Source organism: Bipolaris oryzae, assembly GCF_000523455.1.
Source record: "Bipolaris oryzae ATCC 44560 unplaced genomic scaffold scaffold_5, whole genome shotgun sequence".
In the NCBI taxonomy this organism is placed as follows: domain Eukaryota; kingdom Fungi; phylum Ascomycota; class Dothideomycetes; order Pleosporales; family Pleosporaceae; genus Bipolaris; species Bipolaris oryzae.
This window is the reverse complement of record NW_006911281.1, coordinates 92,483-107,791: the sequence shown is the minus strand read 5'-3', so window position 1 is coordinate 107,791 and position 15,309 is coordinate 92,483. Positions and strand designations below refer to the sequence as shown.

General features: G+C 52.7%; 8 protein-coding genes across 8 annotated transcripts; 4 read left to right on the top strand and 4 right to left on the bottom strand.

Annotated features, from left to right (window-relative positions):
• Positions 1-401: 401 nt before the first annotated feature.
• Positions 402-1,417, top strand: COCMIDRAFT_82022 (uncharacterized protein; the record flags this gene model as incomplete). Its single annotated transcript, XM_007684875.1, has 2 exons — positions 402-585; positions 654-1,417. The coding sequence occupies 2 exons, from the start codon at positions 402-404 to the stop codon at positions 1,415-1,417; spliced, it is 948 nt and encodes a 315-aa protein (XP_007683065.1).
• Positions 1,418-2,330: 913 nt separating this feature from the next.
• On the bottom strand, positions 2,331-2,964 carry COCMIDRAFT_871 (uncharacterized protein; the record flags this gene model as incomplete). The annotated part of the gene is made up of 2 exons (XM_007684767.1): positions 2,331-2,638; positions 2,691-2,964. The coding sequence occupies 2 exons, from the start codon at positions 2,962-2,964 to the stop codon at positions 2,331-2,333; spliced, it is 582 nt and encodes a 193-aa protein (XP_007682957.1).
• A 232-nt stretch (positions 2,965-3,196) lies between these two features.
• Positions 3,197-4,687, top strand: COCMIDRAFT_82025 (uncharacterized protein; the record flags this gene model as incomplete). Its single annotated transcript, XM_007684874.1, has 1 exon — positions 3,197-4,687. The coding sequence occupies one exon, from the start codon at positions 3,197-3,199 to the stop codon at positions 4,685-4,687; it is 1,491 nt and encodes a 496-aa protein (XP_007683064.1).
• A 256-nt stretch (positions 4,688-4,943) lies between these two features.
• COCMIDRAFT_22027 (uncharacterized protein) lies at positions 4,944-6,431 on the bottom strand (the record flags this gene model as incomplete). Its single annotated transcript, XM_007684795.1, has 1 exon — positions 4,944-6,431. One exon carries the CDS (start codon positions 6,429-6,431, stop codon positions 4,944-4,946), a length of 1,488 nt encoding a protein of 495 aa, XP_007682985.1.
• Positions 6,432-7,086: 655 nt separating this feature from the next.
• On the bottom strand, positions 7,087-8,405 carry COCMIDRAFT_81901 (uncharacterized protein; the record flags this gene model as incomplete). Its single annotated transcript, XM_007684873.1, has 3 exons — positions 7,087-7,971; positions 8,022-8,211; positions 8,260-8,405. The coding sequence occupies 3 exons, from the start codon at positions 8,403-8,405 to the stop codon at positions 7,087-7,089; spliced, it is 1,221 nt and encodes a 406-aa protein (XP_007683063.1).
• Positions 8,406-9,363: 958 nt separating this feature from the next.
• COCMIDRAFT_32239 (glycosyltransferase family 34 protein) lies at positions 9,364-10,463 on the top strand (the record flags this gene model as incomplete). The annotated part of the gene is made up of 3 exons (XM_007684833.1): positions 9,364-9,703; positions 9,766-10,207; positions 10,262-10,463. The coding sequence occupies 3 exons, from the start codon at positions 9,364-9,366 to the stop codon at positions 10,461-10,463; spliced, it is 984 nt and encodes a 327-aa protein (XP_007683023.1).
• A 466-nt stretch (positions 10,464-10,929) lies between these two features.
• COCMIDRAFT_32238 (uncharacterized protein) lies at positions 10,930-13,173 on the bottom strand (the record flags this gene model as incomplete). The annotated part of the gene is made up of 1 exon (XM_007684832.1): positions 10,930-13,173. One exon carries the CDS (start codon positions 13,171-13,173, stop codon positions 10,930-10,932), a length of 2,244 nt encoding a protein of 747 aa, XP_007683022.1.
• A 427-nt stretch (positions 13,174-13,600) lies between these two features.
• Positions 13,601-15,111, top strand: COCMIDRAFT_865 (uncharacterized protein; the record flags this gene model as incomplete). Its single annotated transcript, XM_007684766.1, has 4 exons — positions 13,601-13,711; positions 13,837-13,897; positions 13,955-14,958; positions 15,010-15,111. 4 exons carry the CDS (start codon positions 13,601-13,603, stop codon positions 15,109-15,111), a joined length of 1,278 nt encoding a protein of 425 aa, XP_007682956.1.
• Positions 15,112-15,309: the final 198 nt, after the last annotated feature.

The window sequence follows — 15,309 nt, the reverse complement described above, 5'->3', positions numbered from 1 at the left end:
GAGGGGGTTATGACAATGATGAGTGATACAATAATGCTAAGTACGAAAGGGGCGGCTCAAGATGACGCGGTGAGAGGAGGGTAGATATGAGTATGACGGCCCGTACCGCGTGTACAACGAAGCGACGGGGCAGTCATGTCGTAAGTGTACAGGTGGCCCTGGCAGTTAGGTAAGAAGAAGACGGCTGGCACTTGGCGGGGAAGGGGGAGGGGCTTGGGGCGAGGTGAAAGGAGGGACGAGCTGCATACACGCTAGTGAGAGACGCCAAGGCCCATGACCTCAGCCCCTCGCACTATCCACTGCGACCATAACACACGACCGTATCCTGTTGCCAACACTGCCAGCACAGTCAGGATATCGTTGCGAGTTTCCTCTCTCCTCGCCTGCCATCCCACTTGGACATGGCCGACTCGCCTGCCTCCGCCGCAACGGGCGCCCTGCCTGGCGAGTCGCCCGCCCAAACAAAGGCCAGACTACGCAGAGAGCGTCTTGCAGCAAAGAGCGGCGCTTCTCGTCTGCAGCAGATCACGGCACTGCAGGGCGGCCCTCCCAGGGACCTCAGTGAGGTTGAGAAGGATGTTCCGGGTGTGTTCAGCTTCCTCGTTCGGAGAATTCCCCCGAGCCCACAAAGCAGACGGCTAACCGCATGCCAGTCAAGCCTCCCCCAATTTCTTTTCCCCAACGCACACCCTCCGGGTCTGGAACAGCCACTCCGGACCCAGATGAGGTAGACATATCACAACACCATTATACGCCCATATCTCGTCCCCGAATGCCCTCGCCCTTTGCTTCCGAGGCCAACCAAGCAGGTCCTTTTGGCCCAGGGCAGGCCTCTGACCCAGCCCAGGACCCCATGATGGCAATGCTCCAACAGATGATGGGCGCGGGTGCGGGTGGTATGCCTGGCATGCCTGGAGGTTCTGGTCAGGCAGGTGCACCACCAGGCCTTGCCAACATGCTTTCGGCCATGCAAGGTGGTGGTGCTGTTCCTGAGCCCTCGCCCGATCAGTCCTCAGCCTGGATTTGGCGCCTGGTCCACTCCGTCTTCTCCCTGGGACTCGCTGTCTACATAGTGCTACAGACGCCGTTTACCGGATCCAAATTCTTACGCGACAATGTGTCCGACGATGACTGGACCACGCAGTCTTCGCCAGCCGACAGCTTTGCGCATTTCTTCTATCTCTTCGCTACATTCGAGGTTATCCTACAGTCTTCACGCTATTTCATCGAAAAGGGCCAGTTGCAAGGAGGTGGCATGCTCAGCACGGTCGCGAGTGTATTGCCCGAGCCGTATGCAGGGTATGTTCGGACGGTTGGCAGGTACAGCGTCATATACAGCACCGTTGTGAGCGACGCCATGGTGGTGGTATTCGTCTTGGGCGCCACGAGCTGGTGGAAAGGTGTTGCCGTTGCATGACCTTGTGCGGCTTTGATGCAAATAGAGTAATGATATGACGACTATCTCTATCGCTTGATTCCTATTTTGATGCAGCGCAACTTTTGGTCCTACTCTGTGAATAACAAGCAGCCAACACAGTGTCACGGGGTCAAGGAAGGTTGCCATGTAACACATCAGTGTCCACGTGAGGGGACTTTTCCGACTCGGTAATCTTTGGCTGCGTCTCATCGGTTTGTGTACTGCCATTGCCAAGGTACACATGTTGCGTATGCAAGTCATAGCTCGTTGCACATAGTACGAGATGCTATGTGTATTGCCTCCAAACAAGTCTCTCACTCTTTGACACAACATCAACTCTCTGCCCATCGTTCCCGGTACACCATACGTCTTCTGTCACGCCAATCCATTACCAATTGGCGAATACCCCTATATCAGAAGATGCATTCCAGGAGTGCGGAAACCCGTCTAGTGCCCGCACATGGCGAATGGCATTTGTTGAGCAGCTGTGATCCACCTTATGGCTACCGACAGATTTACCTGAATAGCACACGTCACTCAAGAGCCAGCGCATATTGCGTCCTTGCCAACATTCTCATAGGCGACGGAAACCACACTGCTAGGCCCACATTTGCTTCACCTTGCTGCCGTGTAACCTTTGCAGGGAATAATTTTTCTTCTTCTTTTGGATGCTCGCGAAGTCGCTATTGCAAATGCAATGGTGCTTCAGATGCAATTCCTGCGATTTGGTCGTGTTCGTAAAGAATACCATTAGCTCCACCCATGGCCCGTGGGGGTTTTTCCGAAAGCCTTTACTTGAGCTCTTGTCGCCATGTATGCATGAGGCATCACTGAGACATGGCACGTCGCCATTTTCTCCCGTTCCACTTTAAGGTCCCAATATTGTGTTGCATGCCTTTCGGAGCCAGCACTTTTACAGCAGCTTGAGATGCCCGGTGACCTGATCTATGACACTCTTTGGCGCTGGTCCAATGCCTAGTACAGTCGCACTTCCGCTTGCAATCTGTGTTCGCCCAGCGTCATGGATAATGTGTGCTACCAGGCCAAGACTCAGTGCTTGCGCCTGCAACAGCTCTAGCTCTTCTTCACTCTTGACCTGCAACGCGACCTTGGCTTGCCCTAGTCGCTCCCAACGCTTGAGTATATTGGAGTTTGGTGAGGTTCGGAGGAAGTGCTTGTAGCAAGCCAGTGTCGCATGCCCGCACTGCGCACCAATCTTGCCTGTGTCAAAGGTCAGGCGATAGTTCCTAGGAGTAGTGGAGAATAGCGGTACCCTTTGTCATCCCGAGGTCTGTTCGTACTACCAAGACCATTTTGCATTCTTCCTGGCCTGGAAAGTCGGCTGGTGTACTGTCCTTCTCGTCGTCGCTCGATTCGTCTTCCGAGTCGTCTGCCTTTTCCTTCTTCGATTTTACTGGCTGTGAGATAGGACTTCCGCCAAAGAAGCCGAGAGATTTTGCCTGTCCGAGCATATAGCCAGTGACACCAGCGAGGATGGCGCACGCAGCTGCAATGTTGGCTGTGGACGGTTGAGAAGATTCTGACATGTTTGCCATATTCGCCTATCAGTGTAAACGCGTGGAATTTGTATATACAGCTGTTCCTAATGAGCTGTTGTGTGTCCGCTGTGTCGTCCCAGTGGTTTGCTCCGTCTGTGATTGTACATGGGACGAAAGTGAAGTTGGGGTCCGTGCTGTGGGCTTCTCGAATTTGCGGACCACCGAGCACATCAATCATTCATCACAACGGGCACTTCGCATGCTCCCCGTCACACTTACCATGCATGCCCGGTGTCAATTGCTCTCCGGACGCATTCCGGCCGCAGGAGCTGTTGGCCGCTCTGCTCACCAGGCGCAGCGAACGTATGCAACCACTGCGCCCGCGCCCGCGCCCGCAGTGAAGAACCCTCTCCAACGGCGACGCGGCGGTGATCTCGGCTCCCATCTTCCCAAAAATGTCATTCCCAAAGATGCATACATTCCGGCATATCCATATGGCGAGCACAGGCTGTTCAAGCAAGCAAACAAGGGTCTTTATGGCGAGCAGATGATACGGTTCGGCAACAATGTCTCTAAGGATACCGAGACCAAGACCCGGCGGAAATGGCAGCCAAACGTCCTATCCAAGAGTCTGTACTCGGTTGCATTAAAGAAGAAGATAAAATTGCGCATTACAGCAAAGGTGCTCAAGACAATGGACCGTGAAGGTGGACTGGACGAGTATCTACTCAAGGACAATGTGGCACGTATCAAAGAGCTTGGGCCCATGGGATGGGCACTACGCTGGACGCTCATGCAGAAGCCAGAGGTTATTGAACGATTGCGAGCCGATGCTGCGGCTTTGGGACTTGACCAAGCCACCATCGACAAGCAATGGCCAACTCCTCAGATGATGGCTGCACGCAAAGCAGCTGAAGGTACTCCTGAACTTGAAAGCGAAAAGTTTCCGGAAAGCGAGGAGCAACAGATGTGGGCACCAGAAAAAGCTGACGCACCTGAGAGCCCCTCACTTGAGACTGAGCTGCTTGAAAAGTATGAGAAGGGAACCGAAGCCTTTGCTGCCAACGAATACCTCAAAGCTGTCAAGGCTGCACAGCGGTACTTGACCCGAGGTCTTGTAGACAGCGAGGAGGAAGGCCTCAAATTAGCCTTCATCCGAGCAAAAGAGCGTAAAGAAGCAGTCGTTACCCTCAAACAAAAAACCTACAGGAGATACAAAGAAGCCGGTTTCACCGTCGAGGACTTGCAGGAAATTCGGAACCGCTTTAACCTGCCCAATATCAAAGATCACACCGCCATGAAGATTGCTTACAACCAGCGCAAGCGAAAGGAGATTGAAGAAGCTGGAAGTATAGAGGCTTGGAAAGCAGCTGCCCGGCCCGACAAACAAGCTGCCGAAGCCACATATGCTGCTCGCGTACAGGCAGCTGGTGGTGAAGCGGCTTTCCGGGCCGCGCAAAAAGCAGAGTACGCAAAGGTAATCGCAGAGGCGGAAACCGCTTCCACCAACCAGAGTCTGGATGCGGAAAGGCGGAGATACCTTGAGAGGGCAATTCATAAGGCAGACTTGGCCATCAAGGCAAAGGCAGCGGGCGGTCAGGACGATTATGTTGAGTCCATGTTGGAGGATCGCCGCAGGACAGCATCTGCGTCTGATGGCCTGCGGGATATCTACAAAGGATCTGTGCAGGAGAAGACTGCGCGTGGTGATGCTTGGGCTGCGCTTGTCAATTCGAGCAACAAGGCTGCGTCAAGTCAGCCGCGTGCCTAAGTGGAGTTGTATGATCTATATGCTGGCTTTGTAAAAATACCGTATGTATACCATGGAACTTGAGGAATACTTATTGCACAGTACTTCTCCGTCAGCTGCATGCTTGCCTTTTGAAATCTCTGATGTCACGTGGAAAGACTCAGCATTTTTCTTATTGATGCTACTCGAAGATGTGTATCCTTGATGTATATCTAGGTCCTTTAACCCAACCCCTCTCTCTCTCTACACAGATTAGGTATCGATACAAAAGAACAAACTACAACCCCCTCGCCAACCTCGCCGCCTTCTTCAACCCCGTCCCCGGCCTAATTTCCCCAACCCACATACTCTCTGCATCTCCATCAATCCCCTTCCTCGCCCTCTCAAACGCCTCCTCGATCCTGCCCCTCAATCCGTCTTCCTCATCAACCCCACTCTCCTTCCCCCAAAGTTCCAGCGCGCGCTCCATATCTCCGCATGCGAAGATGTTTTCGCCCAACGCCATGTGCACGGTACCGAGTGCATACCACGTCTGCGCCTTTTCACGCTCAGAGAAGAAAGTAGGCTTGTTATTTGGGATGAGTTCGATAGGTAGAGAATGGAACCAGGGGTTTGATGCTGGCGAGGGGGAGTCCGTAACCAGACTGAGGGCTTTGGAGACTGATGTCTCAGCAAGTAGTAAGTCTCTTGCTGCTTTTTTAATTTCAGGTGTGGGGTTCGGGGTATGCATCCAGTGTTTTGTAGAGGTGAGACTACGCAGGGGGATGGAGAGAGAAATGCCTAGCCCGAGTTCTGTACGCCAGCGAAGACGCTGGATGGCTTTGCTGAAGGATTCGTCTTGCGAGTGGAGTATTTCGGGGTGGGTTAGGTAGCCGTATGTTAGGGCTATGATGACGGCGTTTGCGTACTCGTTGGCGAGCGTGTAGTCTTCTTTTTCGCGCGCAGAGTCGGAGAGATCTGCTAGCTCGGTTACGTGGGCGAGATAGGATTCGGCTGTGAAGCTCTTTTCTGTCATCATGCTTTGTAGCCCTTCTGCGTATCGTGGTAGGAGGTTGTTGCTGTCGACTGTGACGCCACCGAAGTTGGAGAGTAGTCTGAATGGCTCGAGCAAGTCGCCTTGGAGTCGTGAGATGGGGAAGTCGTATGTGTTCATTACGGTCAAGAATAGTGTGTGCATAGGCGCCCAAGTTGCCGTTGCGCGACTTGCTTGATCGAAAAAGTTGATCAGGCGAGGTAGGTACTGTGCTGGAAACATGACGCTTGCGCGTTTCTGCGCAGAGTTCTTTTCCACCAGCACCACCTCGAGGGCATGTTGAATTGCCTTTTCGACAGCTTCTGGTGAAGCAGTGGAAAATAGTAGACCAGAGTCTTCTAGCAGAGTCTTTGCATGCCTTGCATCCGCCGTGTAGACATCTAGTCTTACCCACAGATTCTTCTTGTAAAAGTAGCGCAGTGCGTCTTTACTAAACGCTGTATTGACGTAGAAGAGACTACTGTTGATTGGGAAGGGCTTCCGCGAGGCCGAGAATTTGAGCACGCCGTCGCCTATCTTGTGTGTATAGGATACATTTGGTTCGCCCAAGTTGACCATCTCAGTGTCTAAACAGTATCTGTAGATATTGTTGCGGACAGAGGGCGGAAGGTCTGTCAGACCCAACGGTCGCTTGCGCGTCGGTTGCTCAAGGGAAGCGGCTTTCGTTTTCGCCTCAAGACCGCTTGCTGTTGCGTCCATGGAGTCGCGTTTTGCGGCTGCTGTGCTGGCCATGGTGATGAATTTATGTTCTTTTAAGCGCGACAGATACAATGTTAGCGAGTGAATTGTAGAGATAGATTGAGAATGCAGAAATCAAAATCAATGGGGATTTTCTGGTTTAATACCCAGATAATAAGCTTACCGAATGCTTCCGGCTCTGAGGCTTCACTACTAGGATGATGTTCCAACGTCAATCCTCTCTTTTAACGCGCGTTCCTGTTAAGTTCCAGCCACCCGTGATACAAACAACCACGTTCTTTTTCAATGATTATCGAAGCCAAAGGCGCAATTTCACAAGCAAATAAAACAATGTATCTCCTCAATCTCACAGCATGAGGCTCCATTGCGGGGTTTTATAGCTACAACTGAGCTGTAGAGGGGGTTCCCAGTCAAAGTGCGGGGAAGCAAGGGTACTCGTGGGGAAGTACCAATACGCCTACGTGCGGATCCGAAGAGTTTCCGGCTTGTCATACGCTTTCAGACTGTGCGCATATAAGACTTTCCAAGTGTATTGAATACTAGTCAGCTGTTGGCGTTCATGCATGTTGCTGAGAGCGGGGAAGCTCCAATGCCCTCCAATCGGTGTCCACGTCACCTCCGTGGCGGCCTGAGAGCTTCAATCATTGTCATTCGCATTTCATTATTCCTATCTTACTGTTACAATGGTTTACTCAGCAAAAGCTGTAAATGCCTTCAACTGCTTGGTGGCGTTAAACTCCAGGTCCACGCCGGGGCCGATAAAGAAAATATAGCCATCACTCAGCTTGTACTCCTTGCCATTGCCCTTCATAATACCTTCGCCCTCGGTTACGATCATGACGCTGGGTCCACAGAGTGACCCAATCGTCTCGGAATCGCCGGCACTCATTGTTGTTACCAACATGTTGAACTCGCTAAGAGGAGGTGCATACATCTGCGTCTTGCCATTTTTGCTCCTGTCGAAGGCTTGTGGTGGTAGGATAGCTTCCTTTGCGTTGTGTGGTGAGAACGTGAGAACTGAGCAGAACATATCGACGTTGTCGCGATCAGCACGGGGACAGAAACCAGTGTTGAGTACGTTGTTTGATCGAGCCATGCACTCGATAATGTCGCCAGACAGGTAGGCGTGAATACCATCGGCGGGAATATAAATACTTTCACCAGCCTTGAGCTTCAAGTAGTTCATAGTGACGAGAGCAACGAGCGTTCCGTTGTCAGACTTGTACTGTTCTGCCAAACGAGGAATCATCTCGGGAATGTAGCTGGAAGCGCCAAATTCCTCTTTCGGTATCTTCATCAGGGCATCGTTGGTCTTGCGGACAGTATCCTCGGAAGCCATAAGCATTGCCTTGACAACATGCTTCAACTTCTGGTCGTCAAATGTCGGCTTTGTGGCCTCAGGCATGAAGCCCTGAAGCGGGGGGAGTTTCATCAAAAGTGCAAGCTCTTCAAGAGGCTTGAACCCGCAAAAGGCCTCAAAGTCGCCAAGAGCCAGGGCAATCTCTGGTTTGTGGTTTGGGTCTGTGAACTGACTTGGGTTTTCTGCGTGTAGCTTTGAAGCCAGCTCTTTGTTCTGAAGCATTATTAGAAAATGGAAATGGCTCTTCCTGTGGAAATACGTACTGGGTGTAGCTGCAGGGGTAGAGCCTTTGCTATTGACAGGACTTTTGGCAGGTATGGCAGCTTGGTGTGATTGAACTTATCAACAACAGCCTTTCCGATAAGCTCATCGGGATGCTTATCAATGACATCCTGAAGGTCTTCGCCAGTCTCTAAAACATAGGAGGGTAACTCGGGATATGTGCCCATCCACCTGCTGATGTTAGTAGCCATTGGAGAAGAGTTCGGTCTGCACAGTTACATTTCAGCATAGCTGGTATTCTCGTCAATCTTGAAGCTTGTGCCTGGTGTCTTTGCGCACAATGTCGCGGCGAGCGACTTGGAGCCTTGTTTTCCCCATGGGTACTGGTTGCAGTCGCACCTCAACTGGATCACCTTTTCGACCATAGCTGTATATGGAAAAGGACTAAAGGAAAAAAATAGTAGAGAATATAATCAATCGATTGAAATCAGGTTGGTGTTAACAAGCCGGTGGCCCTTCATTCTTTTTGAATGGTTTTATTTCTTCACTGTGACAGGTACTCGACGTCATAGCGGGTAACACAAAGTAGCTGCAAAGATGCTGGCGGTAATCAGCGAGCAATCGTTACATAGCTTGGCAAAAATACCGAGACTTCCGTCCGAATTGTGGACTTTGCCGTCCGTTGGTGAGATTCCCATGGCCGGAGATCTCGACTCGTACCCAGTCCGGCGAAATCTCGTGATGGCTCGGACGGCGCGCCAGGTGGGTATGCGCAACTCCTTTTACTAGCGACCGCCGGTGCTAGATAAGGGATAGGCATATTTTGCTATATTTGAACTACTCGTATAGCGACAGGCCATGCCTTTGATTGCCGTAGGTCAAAAAGTAGGTATGATGTGGTGAAAAGGAGTAAGCAGATGAGGAACAGGGTAGACAAGTCGCACAAGGTGCAATTGTGGCGTCAATCAGCAGGATGCGCAAAGATAAGAACATCAAAGTCTTCTATATATATGCGCATAGCTCGAAAGATGTCGGCCCTCAACGGAAAAAAAGTGAGGGCCCGTTATGCCTCCATCTCGAGCATGACCAGGGACAATCTGCGGGCGCTAGGGCAAGGTCCCTCCTGCCAAGGCCAATCGCAGCGCATGCCCATGTCGTCGCGTGGACTTTGGGTAGTCCGTCTCTCTCAGCGCCCGTTGAATCTGCACCTCTCTTGCATGCATTGGGGCCACTCTTTACCTCGAGACACTTCAGCAATGTTCCTGTAGCGATTGCGCCTCTTAACGACTTCCAGACCGCCACCCGACATCGCTCGTATTGTTCCACCCTCGTCAACTGCAATATCTCCTCTACCCACGGAGACACTACACGATGCACTTCGCCATGCCGCCACGAAAGACGTCGCGACCGCCGCCATATGTTGCAAGAAACCAGAGCGGAATTGCGATACCACCAGCTCTTAAGAATTTGCTCCGGAGCAAACTAGGACGGCTAATCGCTGGTGGCATATTGGGCTTTTTCGTGCTTATCTGGATGCTGAGTGGAAGTAGTGGCACTACCCAAAGAGGCACCAAAGTGGGAGGCTGGGGTCCGGCAAACATACCCAAGCCCAAGATAGGGAGCGGCCCGCCTGTGGTCGTGGTCACAGTCGTGGATCCTAAGATGGATCCTACATGGACAGCAAAGGTCAAGAGGAATAGGGAGGACTACGCCAAAAAACATGGTATGTCTCACCACAGCCAGCGGGTTACCACAAAGATTGGGCGGATATTAACATGCAATCAGGCTATCTTACCTTCTTCCCAACCAGCGACAAATATCCTATCGGCAACTCTCCGCCCACCTGGGCTCGCGTGCCTGCAGTCCGCCATGCCATGACGCTCCATCCGACCTCCATGTTCATGTGGTATCTTGACCACACCGCCCTGATCATGAACATGGACATACCCATCCACACTTCACTCCTTACACCCGCTAAACTTGAGTCGTACATGATCACCAACGCCCCCGTCGTTCCCCCCGAAAGCGTCATCAAGACATTCAGCAACCTAAAGGGCGACCGAATAGATTTCGTCATTACCCAAGACAAGGACGGCCTGGCCCCGAGCAGTTTTGTTGTCCGAAACGGAGAGTGGGCAAAGTTCTTCTTGGACACCTGGTTCGACCCCATCTACCGAAGTTACAACTTCCAAAAGGCCGAGTACCACGCTCTCGAGCATATCGTGCAGTAAGTATACCCTCGCAATCATTGTCGTTAGAACCAGTAAGCTAACTATCACAGATGGCACGGTACGATCCTCGCCAAACTCGCAATGGTCCCCCAGAACCTCCTCAACTCCTACGCCCTTGGCCCTGCAAACGAACGCAACGGCCGCTTCCAAGATGGTGATCTCGTCGCCGTCTTTCCCGGCTGCGACAAGAACGGTCGAGACTGCGCTGTGGAGCAGCAGGCCTATTGGGCTAAGCTGGACGCCATGTCCTAGACACACATACACACAAGCCCTTGGGCAGGGGTTTTCTCTCTCTCTCTCTCTTTGACGCTAGAGTCGGGGCAATACAAGGGGTACCGCGATAAAGGCGGGGATGGTGAATACCCAGAGGGACGGGGTGGTAAGGGAGGATGGGATAGACTGGCGTTCAAGGCGTTGGTATCGCATCGCATCGCGAGGCCATGGTATACGAACCTGCCGCGGAAAGTGACGGGGGGTTGGAGTAGGGGGAGGGGACACGTCCATATAATTGACCAATTCTCGGATTCACCATGTGGCGGGGGTTTTTATTCTTTCTGAATGTTAGAAATCTATGTACTTTGTGTGCTTGGTAACGTGGCGAGAACGTGAGATTATCCAACTGATACGTTATTTCTATCATAATGTCGACATATCTAAAATCAATTACTGAGAGAGAGAGAAAAAATATATATATTGTTACATGGAGTGAAGAAACTACTTAGTCTACGCCCTTTGGCTTCCTCTGCCGCTTAACACTAACCATACTCCGTCTCGGCCGTTGTTTCCTCTCCCTACTAGAAATCTGCTTCGGCCCACTCACGGTGCTAGCACACATGGGCCGCCGTTGTCCCACAAACTTGCCCAGCGGGGAGAAAACTTCAATTTCAGGATAGTCCTCCTCCCACTGCTCCATCAACTCCCTCTTCTTGTCCTCGTAGAATTCTTCTTCAAGAACTTCCTCGGGATCCCTGCCCTCACGCTCTGCACGCGCAATAGCATCGAATTTGCGCTGCTTGCGATCGGCTTCAGCTTGGAGTTTGGCTTGGCGGTCCAGTCGAGCTTGGTTGGGATCTTTCTTGACCATACCTGGGGGAGACCAGCCCTGCGGCCTGCGTGTCTGCGCCGAGACTTCGACCCAGCCAACACCCTCGATGAGGATGTCTGTGCCCCAGATGCTGAAGGGGAGGTTTTCGGGCTTCATTTTGCCGGCGACGGGCGAGGTTACGGGGCCGGCGATTTTTTTGGTTACGTCCCATTTGAGTTGGAATTTGCCTGCAGAGTGCATTTTGGAACCGACGTTTGGGGCGAGAATGGGTGGTGTTTGGAGTTGGCGTTCGGAGGTTTGGGCCTGGTATTCTTCTGCTTTTTCGGTGCGTGTAACATGTGGGTGAATGGGTACAAAGGGGTATACGAGGAAGACAAGGTCCTGGGTTACGGGAGTGATTCGTATCAAGCCACCGCCGAGTATTAGAGATTGGCCCGGCTTGAGGGTGTAGCGTTCCGAATTGATACGGTTCTTCATTACAAGGTCGTCCTGTGCTGAGGGTTGAACAAAAGTCTCTAGCCCAGGAGTTGTGCGTGCAAGACCCGGAAGGTCGATAAGTTCACCTCTGTTCTGCCCAAAGGGTATGCGAATCGGAGACGCAGTCGTTCCAGGCAGCGAAGAGGCAATCGGGAGAACGGGATAGGGTGTGAATGGTTGGGGCGGGGGAAGGAGGGCGTCCGGGTCGTCAATATCTTCTTCTGGCGTTTCTTCAAGCTCTTCGGGAGGTTGGTGAAGATGTTCTTGCGGCTTATTTTTCAAACGCTCCGTCTCAGCGTCCTCTTCAGCGAGTTGCCGCTGGACCTGCACAAGCTCATCCAGTGTCTTTGCGTTTTGAAGCATTGCTTCTCGTTCTGCCGCGCTCCGGATCTTGCGCACATCCTGATAGTCTGCCCCCCGTCCTTTAGGGAAGACGGCCTCGAAGAGATTTGATTTTCCCACGTTGACCTTGCCGACCATCCAGCCTGCGCCTCCGCGATCCCATATGTCTTCTTTGACTTGCTTGGTCCACCATCCCCGCTTTGCACTGACGAGGCGTACATTACCTAGACGCGCACTCGCATTCTGACGGCCGAGGGCATCACGGAGCACATCTCGAATATACGGCATGAGTGCATCGACTTGTTCCTTTTTTGGCGCTAAGAGATCGGCTCTTGTGATGATGAAGCTAACCTCTGCAATGCGATCATTGGCGACCCAGCCCTTGTGTTTGGCTCGCCTGTTTTGTGTTCGCAGTTTGGGAATGCGCAAGGAGGACTGGAGGTTTGGGACAATGGAGAGGGGGAAGTCGGCAGCGTCGACGACATGGTAGATGTGGTTACGTCGGTGCGGTGATTCGGCAATGGTCTGTTGTATGGCATCGACGGTCGGATGGTGGATGGGCGACCCTAGGCGATGGTGGAGGAGGCTGTGGCATCGGTCGCATACAGGTGTTGGTGGTGGATCGTTGTCGGGGATTTGTTTCCCCTCTTTGGCAATACCCAACTCTCCCAGCAGCTGGGGATCGACGTTGCTGAGTGCCTGTTCGTAGACATGGTCTTCTTGTGTTGCCGTATCTTTTGGTATATTTTCGACTGGATTGAGATATGCGCGTACTGCCTTCCTGTCTATGTTATAATACCCCGCTTCGTTTTGTTCATAAATCTGAGCGGGCGCACCACATCCCGGGCACGCTCGAGGTAATGATCTTGAAGCTGGTGGATTCTGCAGGGACGCATCATGGTTTTCGGTAAGAGGCACATCAGCGCGGACTTGGTCCTTTATTGGCCTTGACGTTGAAAAGTTTGTCGAGGACCTGGCTCGGGAGGGACCGCGGCGAGCGGTGGTTATGGAGGCTCTAAGTAGGGCAGGACAGAGAAACAGTGGTATCGAGGCTTCATGGTTCAGCAGTGTCCCGGCCTGGGTGATAGCGCGTCGCATGCTGGGGAGGAACAGGAAACGGGTGTAGTAATTGTGGCTACATGCTATGTATCTTACTACTGTGGTTACACACTACGTAGACGGCTCTCACGCGACGCGCAGCCGACTGTCCAGAAAAAAAAAATTACCATGGGCGACAGCGGAAGGAGCAGGGATGCTTTGCGGACAGTTGGCCAATCAGAGGCAGTGGCAGTTTGCGCGCCCGAGTCATAGGAACATGAATGACATAGAGATTCCGCGGCGGGCGTGGGAGGCGAGGCGTGGGAACTATTGCGTTTCTGGGGTATTTTGCTCATGCTCAGACCACCCACTCCAGCTACCTACGTACTCTAATACAGTCACAGCTGCTTCCGTTTCATCCGCGAAGCATTGTCTCGTCTTCTCTCTGCCCGCCTCTCGCTTTCTCGACTCTCAATCGGTTTCTACTATGCTCGCCTCATCCCGCACGGCGCTCCGCCAGGCGGCGACCAAGCAGCTGTCGCTCAAGTCCAGTGTCCGAGCTGTCTCGGCATGGTCGCAGGTGCCCCAGGGCCCTCCAGTAAGTGGCCAAAAGCAAGCTGCGGCCCAATTGACTCATGCCAATGCTAACCCATGCGTCTAGGATGTATGTACCCTCCCTGTAGACATGATAGCCGCGCTCCCAGCTCACAATGCTCTCTCCAGGCCATTTTGGGTATCACTGAAGCCTTCAAGGCCGACAGCAACCCCAAGAAGATCAACCTCGGTCAGTGAAGTGCAATAGCTTCTCAAAACAAAGACGTAACTAACTCTGCATCCCCAGGCGTCGGCGCATACCGCGATGACAAGGGCAAGCCCTACGTCCTGCCTTCAGTGAGAGAGGCGGAGAAGAAGGTCGTCGACTCGGCACTGGACAAGGAGTACGCTGGCATCACCGGTGTACCCAACTTCACAAAGGCTGCTCTCAAGCTCGCATATGGCGCCGATTCGAAGCCTCTCAACGAGGACTCCATCGCCGTCACCCAGTCCATTTCAGGTACTGGTGCCCTGCGCATTGGCGGCGCCTTCCTCGAGCGTCACTACCCCGGCCCCAAGACCATCTACATCCCCACACCGTCATGGGCCAACCACAATGCCGTCTTCAAGGACTCGGGTCTCAAGGTCGAAAAGTACCGTTACTACAACAAGGACACAATTGGCCTCGACTTTGAGGGAATGATTGCCGATATCAAGGCCATGCCCAAGAACAGCATTGTCCTGCTCCACGCCTGCGCGCACAACCCCACTGGTGTTGATCCCACCGAGGAGCAGTGGACCAAGATTGCCGATGCTGTCAAGGAGGGTGATCACTTCCCCTTCTTCGACATGGCTTACCAGGGCTTCGCCAGCGGTGACACCTCCAAGGACGCCTTTGCCCTCCGCCACTTTATCAAGGAAGGTCTCCGCCCCGTCCTGGCCCAGTCGTTTGCCAAGAACATGGGTCTGTATGGTGAGCGTGTGGGTGCCTTCTCTGTTGTTTGCGAATCTGCCGAGGAGAAGAAGCGTGTCGACTCCCAGATCAAGATCATTGTTCGCCCATTGTACTCTAACCCCCCAGTTCACGGTGCCCGCATTGCTTCTGAGATTCTGAATGACGCATCGCTCAACAAGCAATGGCTTGGTGAGGTCAAGGGAATGGCTGACCGCATCATCACCATGCGCGCTCTGCTCAAGGAGAACCTCGAGAAGCTCGGAAGCAAGCACGACTGGAGTCATATCACATCGCAGATTGGTATGTTTGCCTACACGGGTCTGACACCAGAGCAGATGGACAAGCTGGCAAAGGAGGTAAGTTGAACACCATGTGCCAGGTGATACTGGACCCAGCTAACGTGACAGCACTCGGTATATGCTACCAAGGACGGCCGCATCTCGGTCGCTGGTATCACTAGCGAGAATGTCGGACGCCTTGCAGAGGCTATTTACAAGGTCAAGGGTTAAGCAAGGTGATGGGTGCGGGCTCTTTGGTCGGTTCACGGCTGCCGTGCATGATCCGGCGGCTGCATTGAGCGGCTAGATTATGAAATGTGTACGTATGTATACGACAAATGACATGTCTCTTCGATCCTTGGGGTGCGCTCGTGTCTTGTCTTGTTTTTTTTGTCCTCTGGGATCGAATCGGTCGATCCGAAGCATTGC